The following is a 23410-nucleotide window of genomic DNA, read 5'->3' as shown; positions in this document are numbered from 1 at the left end:
TAAACGTAATTTATGAAGACCTAATTACAGATAACTCGTTTTTATCAATTCATGTTTTTTGTTTTTTTTTATTATGCAGTCCAATTTATCTCAAACTGAAGTTATTTTGACTAGGTTTGACTAACTAGTACAATAAAAAATTTAATGTTTTTGCAAATAAACAAAAACCCCAGTATATTTTATAATGCAAAAAATGTGGAAGCAATTAAATGCCCAGAAAATATTTTATTTTTAAAAAAATACAAATATAATTCACAAATCCAAAAAAGGTACAATTCAATTTCCTGAACAATTAATACATATTAAGTATTATTTTAAAATACCTGGGTTCTTTAAACAGCAGATCATTGCATACACTGGTTTCCCCTTATAGTTTCCTATTTCATTCATGCTCAGGCTATTATCTTTTTGACATAATTGCGGACATTGAAGTGAAGCTGGTTCGATGTGGCTGCGAAAACTTCCATTGCCAGTGTCTTTGTTTCTTCTGATCCATTCCAAAGGGCCCGATAAACTGGTAATGTGTACTTCTGTTTCCCCTGAAAGCCAAACATGAAAATTTTTGAAAGAAGTTAAACTGATATGTATTCATACAAGCGATCTAATTATTCATCCAAAGGGCTGAACTAATTATAAATAAATATTTATTCTGACCTGGCCTGTGAGGAAATCGCGAATATGCTGGAATCCTGCTTGATGCTGATTCTTTGCAACAATCTGAGCCCATCGCAATTTCAGCTCGGCATTGTTGGACTCAGTAATATGCGAGTAGCACTCCTCCAGCTTGTTTATGTGACCTGTTAATATAGGGATAATAAATGGGGATATGTATTTTACAATCTACTTAAACCATAAAAACAAACCATAATCACAAGGAGTTATTTGCACCATCTGGAAGTGGAGACTTCTCAAGGATCTTGTCCAAGAAGTAGACTGTTTGGTACGTCTTCCACGGTTTTATATCAGTTTTGCAGATAGATTCCAAGTCTGGGTTGTGATTAACCCACATTTCAGCTAACAGCTCTGCTGGCTTCATCAGCTCCTGACCAGCAGACAGGTCAGGAACATATGGAGGCCAACCAGGGACATTGAGCCAGCTGTCAAAATCCAGACCTAACAAAGAAAGAAGAAACAAAGCTGATGGCAAAAGAGTACCCACAAAACAGTATGGACATAGACTAGCTTTTGTGACTTCACAAAAAAATGCTTATAATGGTTTTCCACACCCTCAATTTTGTGGACATTCTTCTCTTTCAGGTCTGGGAAATACTCCAGGTAAAACTCCAACGCATCTTCTGCCAACACACTTCTGAACTTGTACTTGTCCACATAAGCCTTAAAGAGATGCAAGTGAATGGTGGTTTTATCGTACTTGTTTACACATCTTCATTTATTCTGTCATTCAGATGTTTTGGGTAGGTAATTTTTTTTAAAGGAATTCATTATTATTCAGCTAAGATGCATTAAAAAAAACAAAAACTTGAAATTGTTACGAAATAATCCATTTAAAAAAATAATCTCAATTTGCACAAAAATGTTTTTGAAGCAAGGCTATTATTGTTAACTAAAACATTTTTGTTATTAAAAGAAAGCTGCAATAAAATAAAGTTGACAGGAAAATAAACTGGAAATAAATACAAATTTAAATTGTAATGTTTAAAAGAAGAATAATAAAAATAACAAAATGACTAAATATTTAAATAAAAACCGAGCATTTAAAAATAAAAGCTAATTCTAAATAATAATAAAAACTATAACAGCACAATTCTAAAGTGACACTGAACAGAGGACTAGAGTAATGGCTTCTGTAAATTCAGCCTCGCCATTAGAGGATAAATTTCATTTAAAAAAATATATTATTAATATGCTACAATTTTACTACATTATTGCAATTCCAACTGTAATACTATTCCTGTCCTATTCCTGTTTTTACCGTATTGTGGTCAAACAAATGCTGCCTTAGAGGGGTTTTAATATACATTAATGAATGTTTTCACAGTTTCTGTAAACTCTTTGTTCAAGTAACCTTGAGGAATGCATCGAAGCGGGACTGATCTCCTGCGAGGTGGGCTAGGTAGGAAACAAAGCAGAAACCTTTCTCATAGGGCGTTTCATTGTAGGTATCATCAGGATCAACACCTGCAAAGAAAAGATATAGAGGCTGTTACAGCCAATTCTGCATCTTTCTTCTGCCTACATTGTCGAATTAAAAATGGCGGCCTACCTGGTTCTATCTTAACCCGTAGTTTATTGAGAGGATGGTCCTCTCCGGTGTTGTCCATGTGCTGATGAAGAAGAGCTTTACCGGTCGCTGCCTCCAGACATGTATAAGCCTCTCCTAAGAACCAAATGGTGCTTTTTATTAAATTTTGTATTGGTGAAGTATTCGATGAAGAGCCAAATAATGTATAGCATACCGTACAGCTCCCTGCAAACCCTGCGCTGAGCATACATGGTGAAGCCCTCGTTCAGCCAGAAGTCACCCCAGGTGGCGTTGGTGACGAGGTTTCCAAACCAGCTGTGGCAGATCTCGTGCACAATGACGTCAGCGAGCGAACGATCGCCGGCCAGCAGACAGGGAGTGACGAAGGTCAGGCAGGGGTTCTCCATCCCACCGAAAGGAAAGGACGGAGGCATGAACAGCACGTCATATCTAAACAATCACAACATATCACAACACATGACTGTCACAATCACTACTAAATAAAACCAGCTTAAATAAAGGTTAGATCAATCAAAGTTATGAAGCTGTTCAAATGAGCTTATCCCACCTTCCCCAAACGTAGGGTCCGAACAGTTTCTCTCCCACAGACAGGAACTCTTCGATCACGTTATCATACTCCTCTTTGGCTGCCTGCAGTAAGCAAGGCTCGGTCCAGACACGTGTCCTGAAAATGCAATTGAAATTTTTTAATAGAATAACACATAATTTAAATGCTTAATTGTGACCCTGGACCACAAAACCAGTCATAAGTAGCAGGGGTATATTTATAGCAATAGCCAACAATACATTGTTTGGGTCAAAATTATCGATTTGTCTTTTGTGCCAAAAGTATATTAAGTAAAGTATAAAGTATATTCAGTATATTAAGTAAAGATAAAGACATAAAGATATTTTTTACATATACTACAGGTAACATATAAAAACTTAATTTTTCAATAAGTAACATGCATTGCTAAGAACTACATTTGGAAAACTTTAAAGGGGATTTTCTCAGCATTTAGATTTTTTTTGGACCCTTAGATTCCAGATTTTCAAATAGTTGCATCTCGGACAAATATTGTCATGTCCTAGCACACCATACATCAATGAAAAGCTTATTTATATAACTTTCAGGTGATGTTTAAATCTGAATTAAAAGAAAAGACCCTTATGACTGGTTTTGTGGTCCATGGTCGCAATTTATAATGTATATTTGATAAAATATCTTTCATCAAAAGCACATACTTGCATACTAGCACATAGTAGACCTTGTGATATGACTGCTTTTGTATTTTTTTACCTGGGTCCCACCTCAGCAGACTGCAGGTCTCCGACTGCCAGAGCTACCAGGTAAGCAGGAATGGGATGTTCCATGGTGAACAGGAAAGAGCGGTCTGCTTTCCTCTGTTCCCATTTACTAGCGCTCATAACTGCTGTGAAGCCATCAGGAACCTGATAACAGCAGTGAAGAACATCAGAAAGAGGCTACTGGGTTTATGAGACAGTTCAAAGTGCAATGATAAGAAATAAACTCTAAGCTTTATCATACAGGCTAGAGAAAAACTAGATCTAATCATTGTGCTCTATTCTCTATTCGTACGTTCAGCAAATATTACAATAATAAATATCAGTAGTCTATATAATAAATTTTTTGCATTTTTAGTATATGTTATAACAGCAGTACTGTGAAATATTACTACAGTTTAGAACAACATTTTAAAATATTTTACAATGTTATTAATTCCAATGATGGCAAAGCTGACTTTTCAGCATCATTACTCCAGTCTTCAGTGCCGCACGGCCCTTCAGAAAACATTCTAACATGACCTGCTGATCAAGAAACATTTTTGATAATTATCAATGCTGAAAACGGTTGTTGCTTCATTTTGCGTTACTTTTTTTCGTTATGCACTAGACACACTTTCTTAAATAGAAACCTTTTGTAACATTTATTGCAATCCAATTGACTCTCTGTTAATAAAATCCAACCCCACTTCAAAACATGAGATTATGCTTATATTTTTTAAATGTCTATACTCTCATATCCTCTTTATGTGTGTAAATTCAACCGGCCCAATGGCCTCACCTGAACTGTTGCCGAGTAGGTGCTCTTTACTGCTGGAGTATCAAAGCAAGGGAAGAAGGAGCGGTTGAGAACAGCCTGGCCTTGAGTAAAAACATAAGGCTTGAGCTTTCCCGCAGTCTGCTCTGGTTCCAGCCAACACACCTATAAGAAGATACATGCGTTTGATGAGACGTTACCTGCACAACAGCCGAGTAAGTGCTCTTTGTCATGGGCGTATGGAAGCCGGGGAAAAGGCTGCGGTTCAGGACAGGGAACCCAGATGTGTACAAGAATGGGAGCTTCTTCTCAGCCGTCTGCACTGGCTCCAGCCATGACATCTACAGAGAAGTGATGCACGCTTGCTTGTACAATAAATTAACCCTTTTAGCATCATTAGTACTTATTTAAAAGACCAGAAGTAAATAAAGGCCGCCCGTAACAGTTTCAGAAAGAGAAACCAATGATAAGTCGCGTGACATGTGAAGAGGTTTCGGTTTTGATCATAGTGAAATGGTCAGGATGTGTCACGAGCTCTCAATGTGGAAATTAATAAGCAAACAAAACATTAAAAGCAGTTTGCACGCCTACCCCGGGTCCGTCAGCAGCTGTATATTTGATTGCAAGTTGAAGTTTGTCATCCGAGTTGAAAGGTTCTGGAAATTTCACTACCAGAGTTGTCCCGTAACTGGTGAAGTCTCGAATCAGAAATTCTGTTGTGGTCCAGTCACGCGCATTACGACTAAAAGTGATCTCGTGCACAGACAGCGATGGATGAATATCCAGCATTAACTCACTTTGGACATCCTGAATGCACTGGAGCTGTATTGTTTCGGTACCTGATACGGTTTTCTGCCCAAAGTCTACTGTAAGATCGAGATGAAAATGATCTATTTTAAACTGGCGGAAACTAGAGGAGGTAGCGACGTCCTCGGCTTTGTCCGAATACAAGGTAAATGTTTTATCCATTGTATTGGTGACAAAAATCTGCAAGAGAATTGACGGGTTACAGTGACACCGGCAAACGGCGGCCAATATGTTCCTTCACTGACGAATAAGTGAGCCAGTGTAAAACAATATACGCGCTGGAAGACTAATCATTATAGCATGTGGATGGGGTTTATACCGTAGTTCTCTGCGTTATTGTAACGCAGTATTGTTTGTCGTGAAGACACGACAGGCCGGTGACCACAAAGATAAATCGCCAGAACCACTAGTTAACAACTAACAATCTGTGTTACCAGTCTTTGTGAAGTAGACATGCAAAATGGGAAAACAGTCAATGTTTTTGTCTCGTTGCGAACATTTTATGTATAGTATTTTAAATATACAAATTAAAATAATTTGTATCTTACATTGGAATGATACCCCTCCTCACCATTGTTTTTTAAAATAAAATGTTAAACAAACGTTAAATGCATTCATATTCAATAAGCACGGATAACACCGTAATCGCTGTGATTGGCTCATCCAGATCAGCGGTGAGAAAAGTAACAGTTGCCACGTGACGACTCCGTTTAGGCACTGCTTCCGTTGCGAGCTGAAATAATTTTTTCTAATATCTATACAGATATTGAAAATATGTATTAAATTTATATAGGAAAAATCTATAATAATGGATCATATAATAGTTAACAACTATTAGTTTCACGTTTTGCAGTGTTATGTTTTCACTCCAAATAGCGATTTTCAATAATGTTACTGTGATCATGTTACCAAAATCATTAGTTTTACTAAATGCTCAAGATTTCAGAAATGTTTTATTATTCTAAAAAGCATTTATCATCTGGAAATTTATATCTGTTTTTAGAGCAACCATTTACAAAAATCAATGTAGGCTACTCAGAAGAAACATTGATTACATTCACACAGAATCTTTATTTATATCACTTTATTCATCTTAGTATGAACACACTAACCAAACAACGTAAAAAAAAACAGTAAGAATTTCATGTCAAAATGTCAATAAGTAAGTTAATCTATATATATAAAAAAATCTATAAAAAGTTTTTAACATTGTCTTTCACAGTAAAACTCTTGTTTTTGGGACAAGGCATTTCATACAAAATGATGGCAGTCTTGACATATCCCTATATATTTTTTGATGTTAAAAATCCTATACTTTAATCCATCAGCTCAATAAATTATTGAATAAATAGGACTGTTGTCAGAGGGTGTCCATTGTTTCACACCTGGCTGGCGACCTCAGAGTCATCCTCATACAACCTTTCTGGAGTCCTAAGAACAACCCGTTTCTGGCATACCTGGAGGAGAAAAGCAAAGGGAAAAGAGGTCAGTCCATGAGGAAATTCTAGTAACCCTTGATGAAACTTGGGAGTGACTGCACAAATCAGCAGCTGAAGGTGTGTCATAAATCTGGGTTACACAACAGCTGGGTTTTAAATCATGTATATCAGTGTGTTCTTATGACCGGAAATGCAAGCAATTATGGAACGGTTTAGAGTGTATATGCGTAGTTTTGTCCTATAAAGTCATTGCAAAAGGACAGGAAATACCGAAATGTCTTAGTTTCTCAGATAATAAGATATTTGAGTAATAATCTTCAAGAGAAATCCAGCTGCCTCTACATTTTAAACACATGACTCTGTAAATCATTGCATGACATGATATAGGAACGAAGCAAATGCGTGTCTCAGGCAGTGCTGAGGTTCTCACATGTGACAAAAATATCTTCAAACAGATGACCCAAGACCAAGTGACTCAATTAACAACCCAAATCATGCATCTGGAAGTTTGTGGTTTTGAATTCTTGTGGTTTCTGCAAACTTTCTAAATGAGTGAATATGTGTCTCAACTCAAGTTCCTCATCTTACTTGTATCCCGAAGGCATTCGCACTCCATCTTAAATTTATTCAGCAGGGAATTTTCAATCATTTGTTATGAGGCTTGTTGGTACATGTGTGCTGCATTCTCTAGGTGTCCGAGTGCATATTTTTGACTGCAGTGTAAATTATCTGACTCCCACACAAACAATACTGGCACCCACATTTTGTTTGAGAAACAGTTTGTGTTTAGGATTGATTTAAATCAGTGGTTCTCAAAAGATGTGTTGCAACTGAAAAAAAATATGTTCTTATAGGGTCATAGACAATCATGTCTGAATATGCCTACCTTCATACTATATATTGTAGATGAAAAACAGTGAACAAAGTATTACCATTCAGTTTGTTAATATTTTACATTTTATTAGGTTTATACAATTCCTTTTTATTAATTTAATGTCAACTAAACAGACAACTGTCTGTTGGTGTCAATGTTCAATCTCTTAACTGTAACTGAGAACTTAAATTTACCAGTACTCCAATTAGTAATGGGTTACAATAATCAAAGTGAGGTCTTTGGGAATTATCCTTCTGACATCTTAACAAAGGATTCAGTTTGATGAGTGACACCTCAGCGTACGCTCAGGTTTTCTGGTGTATTCTTGCCTCCTTATCTACAATCAAATTCAATGGCAAGCAACTGAATAAAAAAGCAGCTAACAAAGACACCTATTGGTTTCAGCTAGGAACATGCCAGCTATTAACATGTTGCTCGAGGAGATGCTAAAGTTGGCGTAGAGGTGCATTGGCCAAACAACTTATCTGGCTTTCTTTTGAGAAATAAATGAGCTAATGGGCCGGGCCGCTATCACTGTTTCCTTCCGTCCAATCAAGCTTTTGTCCCTGAGGAATGGAATGCTCACCTACATATCAAGTTCACACACCGTAGCCACCGCAAGCTTGAATGAAAATAAACAGCAGAACAACCTTGACTGCATGTTTTCTCACTAGATTGTCATGTTAATGGGAGAGTTCATGACCGTGAGGAACGGGGAAAAGCTTGGAGTGGAATGAAATCTGTGTGTGACAATACGAATGAACTCAAAGCAAGCAAATGATCCATCTGATGAAGTGTTTGCTGCCTTTGGAGCAGAGTATGTAAGTGGACTCCACAATTGTAATGGTAGCCGGTTACCAGTCTAACTTACTGTAAAGTTCTTTCAAAACTTAAAATGTTGTGAAGATGTTGTGAAGATTGTTTCTAATGTTCCGAGCTGAGAATAATTCACTATAGAAATAGAAATGTCTGTGACTGAACTCCAAAGACATTTCCAGGAAAGCACAATTATAAAATCCCCTGATATTTCCAGTTTATCCATGACTGTTGGAAACCTGATATGCATATGTGAGGAGAGAGCGACATGTTACTCATCATTAGATTTTATTTCCTTTTACAGTATGACAGATCTTTAATTTTCGTTTCTCTTTTTATTTCTCTTTTATTGATACAAGTAAATCTGTAGTCATTCATCCTTTCTGATTATGTCTTAGACCAAAATAAAATATCACAAATTCCATATTTATTTATTTTAGAATAAATGAATGAAGTCAATCAGCACAGAATAGAGAAGTAGCCGAGTTTCCTTTGAGGATGTGAGAACACACTTGTTCAAAAGTTAGTATTGTAGTGAAAGGATGCAAGGATTAAATTGATCAGAAGTGACAGTGAAAACATTTATGTTACAAAAGATTTATATTTCAAGAATTCTTTCAATTAGTAAAAAATCTTTGTTTACACAAAAAACATAAAGCAGCACAACAGTTACTTCCAACACTGGCAATATGAAATGTTTCTTGAACACCAAATCAGCAAATTTATATATAAGAATCATTTTTTAAAAGATCATGTGACACGGAAGACCAAATAATGGAAATTTGGCAAAAAAAATTGCATTTTAAATAGCCTATTTTAAGATAGAACAATTAACACTAAAAACACTATAAATGCAGCCTTAGCAAGCATTAGGGCTTCTATAAAAAACATTTTAAAAACATATTTCAGTCCTCAAACATTTGAACAGTAGTGTGCACTGATTAAAAAAATGTGTTTTTAAGTTTCTGGGCAACCATAAACAACAAAATGACAATTATGATTTGTGTGCGGTTTGCTATTGTGCCATTCCCTACGCTAATTCCAATCAAAAGCTCTTTCACAGCTGAACACCACACCTAAATCCAGCAGTGATCTAACTTTGACGCAGCAAGAGCATCAAGCCAATCGTCCCTCGTTCCTCAGGCAGGCCTGGGCAGTGCGTAACTGATCTGCCTTTTCTGGAAATTCCTCTCCCAACAGACTGATACTTGACAGAAAGGCGATACAGCTCTATTCTATTTCATACAGAGCCAAGATAGTTACATATTTGGGGATGTTTCATTTCTCTTTGCAGGTCAATACATTTTCCGCACATTTACTCTGGGTGACTGTGAAGAAAGCCTATTTACCTGCTGTTCCTGGAAGCGGTGGTGCTGGGAAAGCGAAAGCGGGGACTCTTGCCCAGGCACATTTCGGATGCGGAGCGCGCCCTGCCTGTTCCGGTCCAGCGAGTGCGGACGAGGCGGTCGGAGTTGGTTGCGTTGGTGCCATGATTTGAGTTCCTCCGACACCACCTGACGTGGCAGGCCTCTGCTAGGATGGTGCGGATACTCTCTTAGCGAAGGAGCCCGGGACAGTTTTACATGGGCGGGTAACAGCCTGCAACTTCGCTGCTGGGAAGGCAAGGCCTCACTGTAGCAGTACTCATAGTGACCATTAGATGAATAAACAGGTGAAGGGGCCTGGTGGCCTATGTACGATGACCTTCCACTCTCCATTTCCAAGGGGTGACCCCATCCATCCTCCACGTACCCCCTGGAAAAACTTGGTGAAGACTGGTACTGAGTGTTCTTGTAAAAGTGGGTAGGAGAGCGTCTTGGTGGCATGTGGCTGTCATTGAAACTGGTGTATTGGTATCCATACTGGGGCTGGTAGGGCCAAGGAAGTTCCCCGGGGTGCTCCTGGCAGGGCGAGCTGGCATAGGACTGCACAGAGTGCTCCGAGTTGCTGTCCTCAGAACTAGAGTAGTACAAAGGGTTTCCAACATTTTGATTTATAGGAGAGTATTCTGATGGTGTCACCACAAAGTCTGTCAAGCGTCTCCTGGGGCCCCTCGAGCGCCCACGTTCCCGCTCGGGGTCATAGGGGTTGGGTTCAGTGTTGGGAACTCTGTTATAATGAGAAATTAATAGATTTGTCAACATTTTAGATACCTGTACAATCCATAAAACACATGATATAAACTGTGCACTACCACTCAAGTTAGCGGTCAGTTTGATGGGATTTTTTTTTAAATAAATGTATATTTTTACATAGCAAGGGTGCAATAAATTGATCAAATGTGACAGTGAAGACGTATTATAAAATACAAATACAATACAAAAACATATTACAAATAACAATAAATGGTGTTCTTAACATTTTAATCCTCAGAAAATCCTGAGAAAGAAATGGATCACAGTTTACACAAAAATATTAAGCAACACAAAACAATTTTTATAATAGTTTTTTATAAACATTTTATAATAATTTAATATAATATAATTGCAATAATAATTTACAATATCACCCTTTTTATTAGATTTTTGAACATAATAATACAGCATATTACATATAAAATATAAATGGGTTGTACTGTGTAAAATAATAAATAATAAGGTTTTTTTACCAACCGCAAACTTTAGAATGGCAGTGTTTGTAAGTAAACTGAGATCAAACCTAAGGGACTGTATCCTGCGCAGATGCATCTCTGGAGTGGAGGGTGCACTGCAGGACTGTGTGTGTTTCAGGGCAGCATGGGTGGGTATCTGAAGTGATATCCCGGCCTCCACGAGACAGACATCCAGAGGTGGCAAAGTGGGGGTAACAGCAGGACTACTACTAATAAAAAACAAAAACACTTCTTTTTACACTTATGAAGAAAAAAACTGAGACAGTACAGTTTTAGTTTTGCTATAACGTTCTCTACTGACAACAATACATGTGTTACATAAATCAATTTTGAGATGTTTGGCTTAATAGCTATTACAGAAGAGGAGGTGTGGTTATACCCACCCCAAATTATTGTGTGATAGCTTAATAACCAGATGAGTCAAAACTGCTTTTCAAAGGTCATTGATGACATGCATTTGACATTTAATACTTGTTTTGCACTTTAGAAAATGTAAACAATAAAAAAAATATATGTACCCAGATTTGATGCTACTCGAGTGAGATTTTTTCTTTTTCTGATAAGGCTGGTCCAAACTGCTCTCCATCCAGGGAGAGTTTTGAATGGGGGCAGGGTCATTCTCTAAGATTGGACTCTGGCATGTGTGCAAATCCTCCAGGGATTGTGGCGGGGTTTGACGAACAGTGGCCTCAAGGGGCCGGTAGGAGGGGACTATAGGTGTATGAGGAGGGGGATGAGAGTTGGTTATTAGAGGTGGAGGGCGAAGGTCTACAGCAGGAGCAGGAGGCTCTGAAGAAAGTTGGGAAGACAGTTCCTCTGAAACATGATGAGAGAGATTATTTAATTTTATAAAGGTTGTTAACATGTATATCAAAACATATTTTTAATTAGCAATATGCATTTCTAAGAACTTCATTTGGACAGATTTAAAGGCTATTTTCTAAATATTTTGATTCCAAATTTTCAAAGACTTGTATTCTCAACCAAATTTTGTCATATCCTAACAAACCCTACATCAGTGGAAAGCTTATTTATTCAGATTCATTTTGACTTACCTTCATCCAGCACAGCTGAGTCTGACAACGAGCTATTGTCTGAAGTGCCTTGATATAAAACAGATACAATAAGAACAAGATGATCATTGATAAACAAGCTGTTAACTTATTACACGGTGAAATAAAATGGAAAAAGTAAAAAAAAAAAGTCCTGAAAAAGTAAGTGTTGCTATTATTCACTCACATCCTCTCTGTGTGATCATGCCAGGGCGTGGTGAGGATCGGCCATGTTCCAGTCTCAGCCTGAATACAGCTTCCTGTAGCTCTTTGAGTTTTCTTTCCTCACGCTGGTACTGCTGTAGACGACTCCTCTTCACCCCTTTGCTGAGATGTTGCTCCTGGCACAGCCTCTGGGCCGCCACGTATATCTGCTGCTGAAGAGCCAGATCAGCCTCCACAGAGCTAAGCTCAGAGTCCTGTGTATCATGTTCATAAGGTTCAGACTTTTTATATGAACAGTCAATCTTTATCCATAAGTGTCAGGACTTTACCTCAGTTCTGTGTAAGATGCTTGGCTCATCTAATTTAAAAGCAGCTCCGATGCGTCGACGAATTTGGGGGGGCTTCTCTCCAGGTAACAGGGGGTAGTCTGAGGATAAATGTCCTGTGAGCTCCTAAAACGGAACAGGCAACTGATTAGGGATGCCCTAGAATTATTATAATTCTGGCTGATAACTGATTTGTTCTTTGTTAGTTCTGCCAAATGGCAAATAAAAATTTTAATCAAATCTATCTTGGGCAGTCAAGAAGATCAGTAATTTGCCAATGTTATTTGTAAGTATAATTATATTAATTACTTAAGCAATTAAGTGAAACAGAACAAAGTCATAAGCAAGTTATCACAAACAAGCTTTTAACCAGAATTCCTGTTTCTCCAGTATGAAACCTTTCAGCGAGTTGGGGCAAGTTTCAGCTTTCCACCGCCACATTATGCAAGCCTGTTGTTGAAAGATTCGGTTCTTGCCTAAGCCGTACCAAGAGCTCTACCTGCCAAACTAAATCAGCCATCTATCTTCTCCAAATCCATGCCAGCATACGTTTAGATACAATTCTCTTTGAGACAAAAACCTCAAACCCACAGCTCTTTAAAAAACCACAATAGAGGCGAAGCCCTTCAAAAACAGATGATACACACCGGTGTGACATCAGACTTATTGTGACATAAAGGTGTCATCAGACACTGAAGAACACCTGGACAAGCCACAGCAAGTGACTCCAACAGAAAGCAATGATGCATTTCTGTGATTTAACATCTTATCAGGAGGACTAATACACTACAAAGACTCTGGGTCTGAGGATGATGAACCTTTTGGTGACTTGCTCACTCAGTCACTGTTTTTTTAATATTTTTTTCATACCACAAATAACCATTAAATTAAGGATCCTTCAGCATTTGACATGCCTTCTGAATAAGTTATTTTGGGTGGAAAATTAAACTTCAAAAACAACCAGCATGTAGTGGAAGTCCCTTATAAATTCTGTGTGAAAATTGCCTGTCTCTCTCTTTAGGAGTGTTTTGGTGTAGCAGCGAGTATAAATGGTGACTTACGGCCTCTCTGATGCAGAGTTTCTTGAGCTCCAGCAAACACATCTTCAGTCTGTCCTCCAGAGCTTGCTGCTTGAGTTTCATGACCCGGGTATGAGTATTCACATCCTTCAACATTGTAGTGGGGCTGTCAGGCCCTACAACAAATAAAACACCCTGATGAGCAGCTTCAAAACAATAACAAAAAAATCTGAAATTTTATAAGGGACTATAACTAAATAACTAAATGTCATCTGTTCTAAATCACAACCAAATTATGATACAGTATCCTCATAAAAACCCTTAAGGATGACAATTTTTTAATCAGTGTTTTAGCAAAGGCATATCTAAGAAACTGATCTAGGCTTTCAGGAAACAAATACTCATCAACAACTGTGATATGATCAAAATGAAGGCTATGAAGACTGGCAGTTTCAGTCTCTGAAAACGGCTAAATGAGTGACAACAAAGGATTTATTTCTTCAGTATCCGGTGACTGGAAGCAAACGCCTCTGGCATGTCTGGAGAGCTTATCTACTGAATTCTTGAACATACATTTTTAATCTATCATGTGACAGCACACAAAAAGATAGCTAAGCAATGACCAAAAAAGAAATGTATGAATGCACAAGAAAAATGCAATTATATATTACGTCCCTTTGTAAGAAACAGACTGACTTGTAGTTTAAAAGAGCTTTTTAAAAACTTGATATAGTGTGTGCTTCCGATTGAACTGTTACACCATTACAGGTGTAATGTACATAATCTTCCTTTTCAAAATGTAAAAAAATCCTACTGTTAAAACGTTTGGTAAGTATTTCTTTTCAACTAATTCTCATGCTTACCAAGGCTGGATTTATTTGACAAATTATTTGATAGTGAAAACCAAAATAAGGATAAATATTTTTATAATTGTGTCGGGTAGATTGAAAATTGTAAACATTTTAAGATTTCCAAAAAAATTCCATTATTAAAAAATGACATATATGGAATTTTAGGCCTAATATATTCCTGACATGGCATAGCTGAAATTTTAGTGGCTGTTATTCCAACATATGATCTTTCATGCATCATTCTAATATGCTGATTTGATGTTCAAGAAACAACAAGTTGTGCTGCATTTTTGTAGAAACTGTGATGCATTTTTTCAGGCATCAGAAAAAGACACACTGACTCCTAATTTTTTAAACAGTGCATATATATATATATATATATATATATATATATATATATATATATATATAGTTTTTTTTTCCCCAAGAATTGATTTAAACCATTTTAGCTTCTAATCCTATACAGAAGAAAGAACAACACAAGCCTAAGTAAATAATGACTGAAATGTTCTTTTTGGGTTAACTAACCCTTTAAGCTCACAACCACATGCTGTATGGCATAAAATATATCATTACACAGACAAGGTGTAACAGGCCGAACATACCAGAATGAAGAATAACCCCACTGTCAGTATCACTGATCTCCTCTTTTCCCTCCATGATGAGCGGTCAAGGGGTCTTCGAAGTGAAAGCCTCGGTTTTCTCGTACTTCACGAGTTCCTAAAAACCAAACACAAGTTTTATCATGCTCACCAGAGACCAATTTAGCTCTTCAAGCCAAAGTGAACAAAAACTAGTCTCGTGGAACCACTCAGCCCCTTTAGCCGTGACAGGTCTCCTGACCCCAAGCCACAGAGGCCACAGTGGATTCCAGGAGACTACTCTGGCAAACAATAGTTTTCACAGGGCCACTAAAAATCACAGTATAACTACGCCTCTCAGCTATGCGCAGTCAGCAGGAGCTCAGGGTGAGCTTTAACTAAGAGGCCATTCAAGCAAATACTCTAACTTTAAACATTCATCTTTATCTGAAAAATGTCCATTTTCCAGAAGGAACAAGGCTGTGCTGTGCTTAGATTACAATACTGGAATGCTCCCAACAGAAGAGGTTAATAAAGAGGCCTGCTATGCCTCATTGCACTCACTTGTAATTAATTAACCTCGATTCACTTCTACAACAGTTTCTCAGACCTCTTACAGTTAAAGGGAAATGCTACAGACTGGTATTCAGGTCTCTTACATTTACATTTATGGCAAATTCCTTTATTTATTTATACAAACACACACAGACAAAAAACATATTTATATATGTGTGTATATATATAAATTAACCTAATATTAACATCTTAACTATATATACATATATATCTTTGTGGCATTTCCCAATAGCATGTGATATCATAATGCCAAAGTCCTGACCACAATCAGCTTGTGACACATATGTTCTGCGGTATATGACTCTCACAAATCCAAGAGTCTCGACACCGGCTTCCTTTCAGTATGTCAAAATGTTATTCTATGTCATGATGACAATCTCCTGAGTAAGCTGTGAATATCTACAGTTGGCACAATGATTAACAGATCCTAGATATAAAATCGGTCAGCTGTGAATTTATTACTTTGAAACTCAGATGCACTCTAAGTCACTAACAGTGCAACCAGTCATTCTCAATATCTTTACAGAGATGTAACACAAAAAACAGCCTCATGTTTATAAAGTTTTATTATAATTATTATTAACTGTTCTACTAATTAATTAAATATTCAATTATAACCAGTAATAGTAATAATAATAGTTTTATATTCAGAATAAATTTTTAACTACAGTTTTATTTCTGGACTTCATTATTGGTAATATTGCAAAAACAATAAAATTGCTGCAAAGTTGTTTTATTTTTGTCTTTGTTTTAGGCTATAACTTTTAAGTTGACAATTCTGGTTTGAGAATGAATGGCTCTAAAAAGTTGGTGTTATTTGAACAAACAAAAAAATCAATCTAATGTTTAAAAAACGTAGAATTAAATCAAACCCCAAAACATGTTACTACAACTATCATATCACACAATCAGTGAGAACATTCTCTAAAAAAAAAAGAAAAAAAGAAGGCTAAGCATCAAGCTGTGCTTTTATGATAAACTACAATAATTTTTTCATTAAAATACTCACATATTGTAAAACACTGATCCCTCTTAAAGTATATCCGGCAAACAAAATAGGTAGCTTTTCAAGAGATTTCTAGCTCCACACTGCACTCCAACTCTGGATGAGCACCGGTAGGAGTTTGTACTGTGAAATGAACCTGGGCGCGTCTTGCGCATACCTCTGTGTGTATGAGAGATATCAGAGTCACACCTCTTGTACACACTTGACGAAGGCTATAATAACTCCCCCTGTTGTTGTCGTTGTTATCAGCATGTACACATACAATTATGAACGTGATGAAGTCACACTATAAAAGTGTAAACAATGTATTCCAAAGTCGAGATCACAATGAAAATCTTGAATTCAAAATGTAATTCAAACTTGGAAATAAACAATAGGCTTTTCACATTTTTTATAGTTAACCCTGGGTTATTTTTAGTGACATTTCATTTCATACTTTACCTAAAGTTTTCCAGAAATAACTTTCGGAACTATAAATGCAAGAATAAAAAGATACCTTATTTTCTTGTGTTTTCCGTCACTGAATATTTTTTCACTTAAATATTCTCAGGTAAAACATGGTGGTAACTCTGCTTCATAATTACAAGTGTGAAATGTTAATTTTCCTAGGGGTTAAAGCCACGGTTTAGAACAAAGATAATAAAGGCAGTGTGAAATGTTCACACAGTTCAAACTTTGCTGTTGAAACAAGACAGTGAGAAAATGTATTTGCATTTTGACATGCATTTTAATGTTTTGGTTTAGCTTTTTACTTTGGTTGGTATGATTATAAAATAATTTGCAGTATAAAAAAAATTGTCAAAATGATTTGCTAGTTATCTCAGGCTTTCACACTCTGCATAGGCCTTCACATACCAGTAGTTTATGAGATCATGTTGCCCCCTAATGGTGACATTTATGGCTAACACCTTTTTCAAATCAGACTATTTACAAGAAACAATAAGATTAAATTAAAAAAACGAATTTTGAAGTTTACATTTCTCAGAGTACTGATGTCCCAGATTATCTCAAGTCACCATTTGCATTTAAGGTAACCAGTTAATGCAAATATATAATACCAAACAAGCAAGCAAACAAACTCCTTGTCCAATGACATTCCTTAAACAGTACTGTAATGCAAATGCTGTTGTAATGCATACAGTTACCTCAGTAAGGCATTGTCTCATTCTGCCTCCTGACCCAATAGGAAACCAACCCACACACAGATGTCAGCGGAAGGCTTCTCCAGAGTACTGTTGGAGACGCTGCACCTGCTGCTCTTGTGCATCGTTCACATACATTCAGGATCCTTGTTCTCACACTGGCTTTCCAAGAATGCCAGTTAAACGCCTATAGGAGCCACCACGGCTGCCAGACGGGATAGTATCCCGTCACCCAAGGAAACACGACTGCTGGTGCATACCAGTATCTGGTTTCACAACTAGTCTACTACACCACCTCTGTGTCCCAAAAAATTAAAAAAGTAAAGAAAAATAAGGCTAGGAATGGGACAGTCACTATGCATATTTGAGTACTCCAACAAAAATTAACTAAGCTATGGGCATTATTATATTTATGTAACACCAAAATTGGGCCTTTTTTCAACTTTTTTGCTCCATTTTTGATCAAGAGCTATCTTTGCATGCACCCAAATTATATATTTATAATAATGACTGATGGCTAAAGTGTCAAAAAATGTGTAATCTATGGCATACATCAGGTTTCCTGAAGCCATACCAATTAGAAATAAAGTTATACGGGTTTAAAACAGCATAAGAGCATTAAAAAATTGCTGGCAGAATGCAGACATCAGTACTTGTCTTCGACTAACATAACCATGGGCTGGGCTCCACAAACATTGAATTGAGCACTGAACTCTGAACTGACAAGATACTGCCAAAAGAATTATGTGGGAAGTAATTGAGTTTTCTGGACCATGTTATTTGTGTCCAAACAAACTCCAAAGGGACTTCCCTGCTAGGAGATACTGTAGGCACAAGTGTGCTATTTTCGACAAATCAGATGAACACAGCTGATATTTAGTAGGGGAATTTTCAAGAACTTGTTTTTAGCAGTAAATGCACAACAGATGATTAAGAAAACAATAACAGATAATTAGTGTTTTTTTATCTGTCACTACATGACTCTAGGATGGTTTAGGATTGTTCTTCCTGTATAGCTTTATACTACAGCCTGCTATTAAGAGAGTTAGTACAGGTCATTTGCTGTAAAAGGGTCCCTTGGGTCACGTCAAATGTCTTCATAGCAGCAATGGGTCACAAATCTAAACCAGCAAACTGAACAAGACAGTTGTGATAGAATATATACATTGTTTATTTTGTGCAACATCCACTGGATTTCCATAGGATTAGCTGTCTAAAAGTTAAAGCTGATATTGTATGGAGGCCTGTAGATTCATATCTCGCCTCTTCCCGGGGATGTGGGATATATTGGATTAGCATGTATCAGAGCCAGAGAGGGTTTTATTATTGTGGGGATCTCCCCCATCCTGCCCTTTCAGACAGGGAGCTCAGGCAAGCTGGGAACACCAGTGAACTGTGACGGCCGCATATTAACCTTTACTTAGGACCTGTCTACACCAGGCACAAAAAAAAGAAAAAGATGAGAATAAAAAAAGCTCTATAAGGTTTTACTTTACTTACATTTAGAATTATTCAGAATTTTGCCATTATATAAATACAGATACCAAAGCTACATTTGATATACAAAGCATTTGAAAATATAAAGATATCACAATATTGTTACAATTTAGAACTTCAGAAATCATTCCAATGTTTATTTGTTGCTCAAGAATCATTTCTTGTTATGATCAATGTTGAAAACAGTTGTGCTGCTTAATATTTTTGCAACAATGTAAAAGTCTTTATAGTCACATTCAATCAATAATACATTTTGCTGAACAAACCTTTTAAATGGTAGTGTAACACCATTTTATATGCAGCTTTTTTACATGATCTGACCCTTACTTAAAATTGTATAGTTTTACAATTAATATAAAAGTTAATTCAGTACTAATACCGTATAATACATTATACTTAAATTAAGCAAGTTTTTAGTTTAGCAGACAAAACATTTTGTACGGTTAAAAGTATCAGTAAGGATAAACTAACTTACAGTTAAACAACTGCACTATGTAAAATTACAATGAAGAGCAAGGAGAGATATCTGCAGAGCAATCTAAATCTAAAGTGAACAGAAATGGGATGTTATACTTAAGAAGATGAATTAGGACAGATAGTTAGAAAAGATGAAAATGGAGTTTTGTCAAAACAACATTCCACAAACCATTTTGTGGCATTGAAAAAAACATTGCTATTTTTAAGCACGAGGAAATGTTACATTTTGCCTTAATAGGACTAGGAAGGGCCTCAAACTTGGTCTTAAATACACACTCTGTGGGAAAATGTCAGTAATTATTGACTTGTAATCACTCCAAAATAGTATCCATAGTATGACACTGCATAATTAAAGCTGCAGCATGTGAGAACGAGAAGGAATAAAGATGTTGAAGCCTGTGAACACCAACACCACACCCTGGTATTTGGTACTTGTGTGGCTGCAGGGCTCCTTTTGGCAGAAAGAGGATGTAATGTGGAAATTGGTTTCAAATGAGGCAAAGCACAGATGGATTCTCTGATGTGGACTGACGTGTCGTGCGCTGTACCGCCAGCACTGCAGAGCACCATGGATCCCTCTGCAAACCCCAGGAGTACTTTCCCTCAGTATATTCATTACAACAGATGAAACGGACCTCAAAGATCCTGGCTTAACTCACTCTGCTTCACGTCTGCTAGTGGAAAATGTTTGTGGCTAGTTCACCCGGGACAAAGCACACTTTGAATATAATCATTATAATAGGCAAAAAGAAGAATAATAATTTTGGAAAAATTTTGAGGAATACATTAAAGTTTAAATTCCGTTTTTAATCAACACCGCTTGTGGCACTATGTTGATTACAGTAACATTTTTGACTTGCATCTTAAAAAAAAGAAGCAAACGTTGATTTAACAATGAGGCACTTACAATGGAAATGAGTGGGACGCAAAAAGTGTAACGTCATATCCAATTTTCTGTTGCCACGGCAATGCAATGATTCAAATTCAAATTCAAAATTCAAATTCAAATTTAAAAACAAACAAGGAAACACTAGAACAACTTTACAGTTCTAATTATTAGAAATGCTTCTATAAATTAGTTTTTAAATTCGCTAAATTTCTTTTCACTATAGCCTTGATAATTAACAGTCTATAACCAAAAAGAAACTGTCAAAGCAATCAACATTATGCTGCCAATGCTGTTGATTGAGCTTAACTTATTGCTATTTATTTCTTTAAATGTAAATTATATTTTGCATGTACAGTGAAAAAACATTACACTGATGCTCTTTTATGCTTTACTCATGAAAACAATATCTTGTTTTAATCATCCTTTCTTTATCCAAAAGGAAGTGCAGTGTTTTTTGAAATCAGTGTGTTATGGTTACATATGGCTTTAGTCGGTTCCTGTTTAGTCTTTGTGTCAATGAACAGGACAGCAGATAATATATCTATCTACTGTCCTTTGTGGTGACGCAAGGGCAATGCAGTTTAACAAAAAAGCTATTTCTGACTAATTCCTTCAGATTTACAAGACAAGAAAGATGCTGGATGTATTAGTTTATAAGAATGAACATCACTCAATAGCTTTTCTGTGCTGTTTCGATTTGCATTAGGCTACTGACATCACACAGGGCTATGTACTTTCTGTGTACAGTCCTTGCTATATGTTGAAATATTAGCCAGGAAGAATTTAGAATAAAATGACAGATTTTGAAAGTCAAATCCAATATAATAACCCACTACCCCACAAGCGGATGAATAGAAACATCACTACAGCACCTGTCATTATATTAGGCCACATCCAGAGGTGCTAATGAGAGCTTTAAAACTGAGCTGTCGGCAGCAAACAATGCACACACACTGCTTGGCTCCGGTTTGGCCGACCCTGGCTATGAACCAACAAAGCCACAGATTCCAGGGCTATTCACGTTCAGTGGTCTACACACCTCCCTCTGATGCCGGCCCACTCAAATCACCCTTGATGCTCTGAATCACACTGATCACTGGATTCCAAAGCTGTCTACAAGGACAACTTGTTCAGTTGCCTTTCATTACACAAGGAAAACACCCGAACAATTACATTAGATTACAGAGCATTGACTTCTGTAGAATTCTGATCTGTTCTGAGACTGACTGATCTAGTTCATGTGTCTTTATAAGCATTACACTAAACCCTATGTGCAGAAATGAGTGTTCCCAGCTGAATAAATGAATGGTGTGTAAAATAATATCCACCTTTAGACAATGAAACAATATAAGCATGTGATTCTCACGCCACAGCTAAAATACCTGTGCAGGGTTTTTTTCCTCCTTGTTCTAAACAAAGCTTTACAACTTCTCTACACTGTCCACAAAACATTATACTTCCACATAAGCAATAATCACAGGAGCTTACTAACTTCACACTGTTCAAATATTTTCATTAGTATAACACCCACCTTGCCATACATTCTGTGTTTCACAGTACAAAATCATTTTGTAATTTCTTTATAACTTTAGGAGTCATCAGTTTAAATTTGCAAAGGTCAGAATGTGAAAAGGACGTATCACTAAAGGCTGTTTAAGGCAGCAACTGAACAATATTGACTAGGAAACTTGCATAGTATTTTAAAACGATTTTACAACAACTAGAAAACTGTTTACAATTTAATTAAACATTTAGGGTATTTCTAAGCCACATATAAAATACTGTTGTGCTTATTAAAGAACTTTTATATATAGGATTTGTCAATGCTTCAAAATCCGATAAGATTATTTTGCTGTATTTTCTAGAATTATTAAAATAAGTGGTCGGGTTAAAGTTACTGTACAGTTTAATTCAGTACACCATGCTTTGAAACAACACGGAAAAATGTATAGTTTTTTTCTGTATGTATAGCTTCATGAATAGTTATTAAGCTTTGAATACTTGCACAACTTTGGTAGAAGTGGCTGTGCTGTATAAGCTCAATTTTCATCTGGTCCGCAGCGTTAGTTAAGGTTATGTGTAGGTATTATCGATCATGGAAAATATCACCATACCTTTTGTCGTCATAACAGGAAAACCTACGAAGAGTCGTCAAATCTTAACGCAATGCATTATCATGGAATATTATTTATCCACGCTTTCTCCAGCGCCGCATTCCAAATTGATGTAAGCGAGCCTCTGAAGAATGGACGATACCAAACCACTCGAACTAAAGGTGTAGCATCTCACGTAGATTCTCGATGAAGAGTCTGACAACAGAAATAAAATGTAAAAGAAATTCCTGACGCAGCAAAGTTAACATGAGACATCTGATGAAATGCGAGACCTGTCTTTTTATTCTATGCTCTTAACGACGGCAATTTGATTGGAAACCTAAAACTATACCCCCATGTCATAATGGTACGCCCCTCACTCCTCAGAAACTTTTTTTCTCAACTCTGACTGAACTAGCAATAGGAATACCAACTCATTTACCCGAATCGGTTCTTTTGAACAGATTTTTTTTTTTTTTTCCAAAGATCTAGTTAAAAATGATTATATACTTTTTAAGCTATTGCAGCGTATTACTAAATACAAATATTGTATTATTAACATTTTAACAATTAGTGTTATAATTAAAATGTAAGTTCTGCTGCAGCCAGTATAATGTAACCTTTTTACTACCTTTTAACTATAGTATCGTTGCAAATCTGATTTGTGTGTAGCCCCTTAAATGACGTGGTGGGAAAATTCTGGATGAGTGGAAAGAAACTCGTCGTAGTAGAATAAAATATATTTTTTACGAGAACACACGTTTTGAGAGAGGACTCAAATATTTTGGCGAGTGAACGCAAAAGATTTAAAAATTATTATTATTTTTTTTACCCCACCATGTCCTTTAAGGGGCTCCGTAGTTTTGTCTAAAAAATGCGGGGGGTTTTAACAGTTGAATTGTTGAATCGAGTGCGAATTGTTCA

At 36.6% G+C, this 23410-nt stretch overlaps 2 protein-coding genes across 6 annotated transcripts; both read right to left on the bottom strand.

Moving 5' to 3' along the window:
* Window positions 1-205: 205 nt before the first annotated feature.
* On the bottom strand, window positions 206-5341 carry LOC122354245 (arginyl aminopeptidase (aminopeptidase B)). Of its 3 annotated transcripts, none has more exons than XM_043252391.1 (11): window positions 4857-5341; window positions 4290-4430; window positions 3504-3655; window positions 2772-2888; window positions 2418-2653; window positions 2225-2338; window positions 2027-2139; window positions 1227-1335; window positions 889-1113; window positions 655-797; window positions 206-539 (listed from the first exon to the last, which is right to left on the bottom strand). In XM_043252391.1, the coding sequence occupies exons 1-11, from the start codon at window positions 5232-5234 to the stop codon at window positions 393-395; spliced, it is 1875 nt and encodes a 624-aa protein (XP_043108326.1). In that variant the 5' UTR covers window positions 5235-5341; the 3' UTR covers window positions 206-392. The 3 variants fall into 3 exon arrangements, with proteins under 3 accessions (XP_043108326.1, XP_043108327.1, XP_043108328.1); XM_043252392.1 differs by lacking the exon at window positions 4290-4430 and adding an exon at window positions 4466-4606 and having other exon boundaries at window positions 4857-5338; XM_043252393.1 differs by lacking the exon at window positions 4857-5341 and adding an exon at window positions 4466-4597 and having other exon boundaries at window positions 4290-4369.
* Window positions 5342-6137: 796 nt separating this feature from the next.
* On the bottom strand, window positions 6138-22634 carry inavab (innate immunity activator b). 3 transcript variants are annotated; one of them, XM_043252844.1, is made up of 10 exons: window positions 22508-22634; window positions 14831-14945; window positions 13417-13550; window positions 12359-12481; window positions 12052-12283; window positions 11868-11915; window positions 11331-11628; window positions 10860-11021; window positions 9551-10310; window positions 6138-6529 (listed from the first exon to the last, which is right to left on the bottom strand). In XM_043252844.1, exons 2-10 carry the CDS (start codon window positions 14883-14885, stop codon window positions 6452-6454), a joined length of 1890 nt encoding a protein of 629 aa, XP_043108779.1. In that variant the 5' UTR covers window positions 14886-14945; window positions 22508-22634; the 3' UTR covers window positions 6138-6451. The 3 variants fall into 3 exon arrangements, with proteins under 3 accessions (XP_043108779.1, XP_043108778.1, XP_043108780.1); XM_043252843.1 differs by lacking the exon at window positions 22508-22634 and adding an exon at window positions 16392-16548; XM_043252845.1 differs by lacking the exon at window positions 22508-22634 and adding an exon at window positions 16392-16548 and having other exon boundaries at window positions 10860-11018.
* Between the last annotated feature and the right edge of the window lie 776 nt (window positions 22635-23410).

Source organism: Puntigrus tetrazona, chromosome 11 (genome assembly GCF_018831695.1).
Source record: "Puntigrus tetrazona isolate hp1 chromosome 11, ASM1883169v1, whole genome shotgun sequence".
In the NCBI taxonomy this organism is placed as follows: Eukaryota; Metazoa; Chordata; class Actinopteri; order Cypriniformes; family Cyprinidae; genus Puntigrus; species Puntigrus tetrazona.
Note: the sequence above shows the minus strand (reverse complement) of the source record. Positions and strands in the feature narration are given on the sequence as shown.